Raw genomic sequence first — 7,522 nt, 5'->3', positions numbered from 1 at the left:
ATATGGCACTTGGTGCAGCCAAACCGTAGCCCACTCCCCTTGGTTTAATAAATTACCATTTTTTATAATACTTGTTATAAAATATAAAAAAAATGATCTTTTATTTAAGAACCATTATAAATTAAAAGTATATATACTATCACATTAAATAAATTTTAAAATTTTTAAATAATTTAAAAATAACGTGATACTTAACTAATACATTATAATTAGGGCTGTTAATCGGGTTAACCCGATCGGGTTTCGGGTTAAACGGGTCGGTCGGGTTAGTCGGGTTTTTTTAGAAAAAACATTCATCCGAAACCCGACCCTAATAAGGTACGGGTTAGTCGGGTTCGGGTTAATCGGGTTTCGGGTTTGTAGGGTCGGGTTAATCGGGTTAGTCGGGTTGAGGTTGAAATGTAAGATGAATTTATGTTGTGCTATTTTAATACATAATCCACATGTATAGAGACTTAAATTGTAAAGTTGGTATACGATATGAATTTTTGGAGTTTCTTTTACCATATTAGTAATGTAAACAGTGAATAAAATTCGTAAAACTGTTATAACACAACCGTACTGCATTAAGAAAAGAGAGGAAAGTTATGTCATTTTATACATCTTTATACATAGTAATTTTACTATCTGGTTTGTTTAAATAAGAAATATGTATTAGTTGTAAAATCTCATAGGATCTTGAATTCATGTCATTCAACGCAGTAAAAAAAATTTTGATAATAAATTATTAATCGGGTTATTCGGGTTGACCCGAAACCCGAATTGTTTTGAAAAAATCAACCCTAAACCCGACCCTAATAATAATTCGGGTTAGTCGGGTTAACACGAATAACCCGATTAAGAGTTCTAACCCTATTAAACCCGACTCTAATTACCTTATTCGGGTTCGGGTTGGGTCGGGTTGATCGGGTTCGAGTTTTTTTGACACCCCTAATTATAATAAAAATAAATCTAACATATTCATTATACTGAACTAATAGTTTTATGAAGAAAATTAGATCGTATGTTTAAAAAATGTTCCTATGTTTATAGAATTGAAACTTACATGACACTAAAAGATATGACACTAAAAGATATACGTGAAACATGTTGCTTTTTATTCTCTTTTTATTAAATGTATTCTTTTAAGATTTTTTTTTTCATATTGTTATCCTTTGTTTTGAATTTGAAAATCACGAATGTGGCCTATAAAAATAGACTAATTTATGAGTAATAAAAAAAAAATTCTAAAACCATGGGCATACCTATTTAATTTGGAGGAAATCGTGAGTGGCGTGGAGGGTAATTTTGGAAAAACAAAAATAAGATTACCACTTAATGTTAAGGACATCTATTTTCCAACTTAATCCACTAACATAATTAGTTAACATTAAGTAAAAAACGATCCTATATAGTTGAACTTATTAAATTTTTCTAAACATTAAGTCTATTATGTCAAAAAGAAAGAAACGACCCCTCGATAGATTCAGATTCAGAGTTACCTCTTATTAAAAGGCAATAAAAGGTAAACAAACAGCCCCAGAGTAGTATAGATAGGGTTGTAAACGAACCGAACAATCAACGAAACGTTCGGCAGAAAGTTTATTTATGTTCGTTTATTTAATAAATGAACAAACATGAATAACGGTATCGTTCGTTCATTTATGTTCGTTTAATTTTATTTATGTTCATATACGTTCAATTATTTTTATATTACATTACTATATTATATGTTCGTTTATGTTTATATATATTTAATTGTGTTTGTTTATCTTCGTTCATAAGTTTATGTTCGGTTAACATGTTTACGAACATAAACAAACAAACATGAACAAGGTACTTTGTTATACGAACGAACATGAACAAGAAAACTTATTCGTTTGTTTGGCTAACTTAAACGAACGAACATAACCAAACTTTGTTTGTGTTCGTTCGGTTCGTTTACAACCCTAAATATAGGTGCACTTTATATACCTACGTTTGAGCTTTATATGTCAACTTAAAACATAAGAATCCATGTGTCAACTTAAAACACTGAATCATAAGAATAGGGTTACTTTAGGTGATGATGTCAATGTCCATGATGAAATTAGAAATTTAAAATCTTTAGGTAAATTTCTACCAAATCAAACAGGTGTTGTTGGATTGGTTTCCCTCATGCCTCAGCCATGGGTTCAAGTTTCATTTGAGACAAAAGAATGTAGATTTATGAGTAGAGTATGTGTGTCATGTGTGAGCAATCTTTTGGTCATATACTATAGTTCTTTCATGTCATACATATTCTTCAAAGTGGTTGCATACTTTCGCTAAAAGACCACATTGGCAAATGTAACGAGAGCATACTATTTCCTCAACATATGATGTCATAAAGCATATTCCAGGATGAAAAAGATGATTTTATTATACGAGATTGTGTCATGAATGACAAAAATCCTAGTCAAGAATGTATGTATTTGCTTGACAAAAATGGCTTCTTTTACTTTACAGTTGCTTCTACTGTGTGGGTATTTTGGTCTGATTTGGATATGGGAACAGATGTTGATTTTGTTCTTTCTAAATATTGAAGAAAATCCATGACAATAGGATCAGTCCATGGAGCTCCAAAGGGAGCTTCATCACCTCCAATCCACCCTAAGTGCCCACCTTGAGGTGTAACTATCAGCATACACTTTGAATTCTCCTGAACCAATTACATCAACATGTAAAAATTAAAATTACTTCTTTTCTTTTTATAACTTATGAATCTATTATTATTATTATTATTATTATTATGTTGGAAAGAGAGAGTGAGAGACACATACTTTGATAGCTTGACGTGGGATTCCTCTAGCAGGGGCAATGGGGTCATTTTCAGCCTGGATGCAAAGTAAAGGCTTGGCGACATCCTTTATAGACCCTGAGCTTCCTGATTTAGAGTAGTAGTCATGGACTGACTTAAAACCGAAAGAGACTGCAAATGCAAAGAGTAATTGTGTTTTTCCATAATCAAATGAATCATCATCAAGGTGTTCAAAACTTCAAATTAATTATAGAAAATTTGTGTTACATACCACGTGTCAAAGATTCATCAAATTCCCTAATTGACCTACAACTTGCAGCTGCTGGGATATTATAATCGCCCTCCAATTCTTCAAATAGAAGAGCATGCCTATATACAGAATACAAGTAATGAACTGAATTGTTTCTAATTTTTCTTAAAAGAAAAAACAGTTAGTAAGTTACCTCTTGAAGATTTCCTGAAGAGAAGAAGAAAGAGCTTTGTCATAAACTTTGTTAAATCCCTTTTGGAAATCCTCGTCTGCAATAACCAAATCAAAAGGATTACACAAGGACACACCACCAGAAAGGGGACAGCTACCAGATTCCTGTAAATGTAATCAAAAGGATTATATAAGTTTAATTCATGATAAGCAAGAATTAAGAAAATACTAGGAATCAATTAACTAATTTACCTGACCCATGTAATTAACAAGAATGTTGGCGCCAAGAGACCAACCAGCAGCATATAAATTTGCTTCTGGGAATCGAGAGGAGACATGAGCTACTACTTCATTCATATCTCCCAAAAATGACGCCGAATAGAACTGTCAACAGTTTTACAATGCAGAAAAGTAATCATGTCGTGTTCTTCAATCTTGGAGATATGCAAGCAAAATATGATGTTGGGTTGTGATTTTTGATACCTGAGGAGTGGTAACAGGGCTATGACCACAACCACGGCTGTTGAAAACCACCACGCGCCACCCCTTCTTTCTTGCTCTCACCAGCATATGTCTTACGTATCCATCTCCACTCCCTCCGGTCAACCCCGGCTGAAAATTATCAAAAAGAAGAAGATATAATAATGGTAATGTTCGTTTGAAAAAGATGGGGGAATCTGGAGAGGGAATATATTTGATTTTACCAATAAAATGAGGGTAGGAGAATTTGGGGATAAGTTGCGATCGTCGCCGGCGACCCAATCAAGGGCGACGGCACCGTTGTCTTTGGTCCTGAGACATTCACGTCGATACCTGACATCTGGTTTTGATCGGAAAAAATGGGCAAATACAGTTTCGAGGTGGGTGTTGGAACAAACGAGGGGATAGGGATCGTATGGGCGGTCGAGAGTGGTGAAAGCCGGAAGGAATGAATCCAAAGCTCCGCCGCTGACCTCGAGAGAAGGGTGAGGTCGAGGGTTGAGGGGATTGGCAGACATGGTTGCAGTGATGGTGGTGGTATTGCGAGTTATGGTTGAGGAAAAGGGGTAGCTGCTGGCTTTTAAAGAGTGGATGGCCGGAATAGACGGTGTGAAGACAAAATATTTGGAAGCGAGGGCGGCGATGGAGAATATGGCCATGGGTATAAAGTAAGTATAAAGTATAATACGTAGGATCCACTGAACGGCTATGGATACTCAGGCGACGCCGTAACCGGCGACCCAATCCATTCCGATAGATAGATCGACCGCCCTCCCCTTCCTTCTCTACTGATTTTGTCTTGTACAAACGGACATCAAAACTTCTAACCAACGACGACAACCTTATCACTGTCACATGGTCTCCAATGAAGGATTAACAAATATGAGATCACAGCACATATTAATTTTATTTTGGAACTCACAAAAACAATTTAACAAAAAATCAGTTTTATATCACGCTTTTTTTCTTTTTTAAATTATATTTTTTTATCCATTTCTTATAATTGTCACAATTTAACTCTCAACTATGTCTGCTGATGTAATATACTATCGTGTCAGTTTTGATGATGTGACATAATGACATGATTTAAAGACGTGACAATTTAACTATCATTCGTTGTATGATAATGCCTAAAATTAAAAACAAAATCTAAAAGGTATTTACTCTTGTGAGCTAATGTTAACGATTAATCAAGTATTCAAAACTTATAATTTAGTTATCGACAACTATTTATACATGTTATCGTTTCTATATAAGTTGAATTCTGAAAATGTTTATATTATCAGTCAAATATTTATTCAAACGTGGCATCCTAACCAATACATAAATATTATTTAATCTAAATATTTATTAATTTTATTAAGTTGTTAAACAAAACTAAGTTAATTTAAAACATAATTAATTTATCAACATGAGTATAATCTATAGAAACTTCAAAAAGACTATATTTTGGATAAATATCATGAAAACTCCATAAAAATTATATATATATATATATATATATATATATATATATATATATATATATATATATATATATTATGACACATATAATATAAACTCACAAAATAGTGTCACATTATCAAATCATGCCAGCATATTATGTCAGTTGATAAATTGATTGGCCGGTTAAATGATTAAATTAAAAAAATAAAATAAAATAAGGTGAAAATGTGACCAATATGAAACAAAAAAAAAATGTCAAACTTTGATCTTTTATGAAAATTTAATGATGTTTATGTAGTTTGCCCATTTTGTAAATTTTAGAAAAGTTATAAGCGAGACCTAAAGAATATTTGTAAGATATCTAGTGGGGAAATGACTTACACATTTACTAAGTATAAGAAGTTATGTTTCGTGTATATATTTGGCCATTTTAGCTTTAGATGATTTATCATTAATCTTATGTTAAACAAACATCATTTTGGTTATTAACAGGAAGTCCAACTCGTTAATGGTAAAATACTATAATGCCTATATATTTGGTCACTCTTCATTTTGGATACATAATTTTCATTTTTTGGTAGACGATTTGTTAAGAAGTAAAGCGGATAACTTGCAAAACCAAAAGCACAAGACACAGTATTTACATGGTTCGGTCAAGATGACTTACGTTCATGTGCAAGAGGGGAGTATTCTTTATTTTTTGAGTTCTCAAACAGAGGTTACAAGTACCATTTCACAGAGATTCGTTTATCACTCTAGAATTTCAAGACGCTTCAAATGACTTAGCATGCATCCCTATTTATACTTGAGGGATCACACATAAAACCCTAATGAGCCAAGTCTATTTGCCCATAGACCCTGAAAGGTGTCAACCAATCACAATCCGTCATGCAACATCTTTTGGAACATTCATCCATGTCATAAAACCCATGAGCATCAACAACACACATGATGAAGCATCACGAGCCATAATGGCGCATCATGAACACTAGTGGCACTTCATCCATCATGATATGCTTCAAGGTGTATTCCTTGAGCATCTTCAACTTCAGGGTACCCTTGGACAATCTTGAGCATCATACAGGACTTCATAGCATACGGCTCATCAAGGGATACAATGGCATATCAAGGAACCAAGTGACGCATCCTTGCATTTAGATGGTGCATCAAGCATATGGACGGCACATCTTTATCATTAATCTTATGTTAAACAAACATCATTTTGGTTATTAACAGGAAGTCCAACTCGTTAATGGTAAAATACTATAATGCCTATATATTTGGTCACTCTTCATTTTGGATACATAATTTTCCTTTTTTTTTTTTGGTAGACGATTTGTTAAGAAGTAAAGCAGATAACTTGCAAAACCAAAAGCACAAGACACAGTATTTACATGGTTCGGTCAAGATGACCTACGTTCATGTGCAAGAGGGGAGTATTCTTTATTTTTGAGTTCTCAAACAGAGGTTACAAGTACCATTTCATAGAGATTCATTTATCACTCTAGAATTTCAAGATGTTTCAAATGACTTAGCATACATCCCTATTTATACTTGAGGGATCAGACCTAAAACCCTAATGAGCCAAGCCTATTGGCCCATAGGCCCTGAAAGGTGTCAACCAATCACAATCCGTCATGCAACATCTTTTGGAACATTCATCCATGTCATAAAACCCATGAGCATCAACAACACACATGATGAAGCATCACGAGCCATAATGGCGCATCATGAACACTAGTGGCACTTCATCCATCATGATGATGCTTCAAGGTGTATTCCTTGAGCATCTTCAACTTCAGGGTACCCTTGGACAATCTTGAGCATCATACAGGACTTCATAGCATACGGCTCATCAAGGGATACAATGGCATATCAAGGAACCAAGTGAAAAATCCTTGCATTTAGATGGTGCATCAAGCATATGGACGGCACATCTTTATCATTAATCTTATGTTAAACAAACATCATTTTGGTTATTAACAGGAAGTCCAACTCGTTAATGGTAAAATACTATAATGCCTATATATTTGGTCACTCTTCATTTTGGATACATAATTTTCCTTTTTTTTTTTTTAGTAGACGATTTGTTAAGAAGTAAAGCAGATAACTTGCAAAACCAAAAGCACAAGACACAGTATTTACATGGTTCGGTCAAGATGACCTACGTTCATGTGCAAGAGGGGAGTATTCTTTATTTTTGAGTTCTCAAACAGAGGTTACAAGTACCATTTCATAGAGATTCATTTATCACTCTAGAATTTCAAGATGTTTCAAATGACTTAGCATGCATCCCTATTTATACTTGAGGGATCAGACCTAAAACCCTAATGAGCCAAGCCTATTGGCCCATAGGCCCTGAAAGGTGTCAACCAATCACAATTCGTCATGCAACATCTTTTGGAACATTCATCCAT

At 34.0% G+C, this 7,522-nt stretch overlaps 1 protein-coding gene across 1 annotated transcript; it reads right to left on the bottom strand.

Annotated features, from left to right (window-relative positions):
* Positions 1–2,359: 2,359 nt before the first annotated feature.
* On the bottom strand, positions 2,360–4,554 carry LOC111918996 (embryogenesis-associated protein EMB8). Its single transcript, XM_023914607.2, has 7 exons — positions 3,884–4,554; positions 3,663–3,791; positions 3,432–3,563; positions 3,202–3,344; positions 3,030–3,127; positions 2,781–2,929; positions 2,360–2,659 (listed from the first exon to the last, which is right to left on the bottom strand). The coding sequence occupies exons 1-7, from the start codon at positions 4,316–4,318 to the stop codon at positions 2,456–2,458; spliced, it is 1,290 nt and encodes a 429-aa protein (XP_023770375.1). The 5' UTR covers positions 4,319–4,554; the 3' UTR covers positions 2,360–2,455.
* Between the last annotated feature and the right edge of the window lie 2,968 nt (positions 4,555–7,522).

Source organism: Lactuca sativa, chromosome 3 (genome assembly GCF_002870075.4).
Source record: "Lactuca sativa cultivar Salinas chromosome 3, Lsat_Salinas_v11, whole genome shotgun sequence".
NCBI lineage: Eukaryota > Viridiplantae > Streptophyta > Magnoliopsida > Asterales > Asteraceae > Lactuca > Lactuca sativa.
The sequence above is the reverse complement of the archived record's forward strand: the minus strand, read 5'-3'. Positions and strand labels throughout refer to the sequence as shown.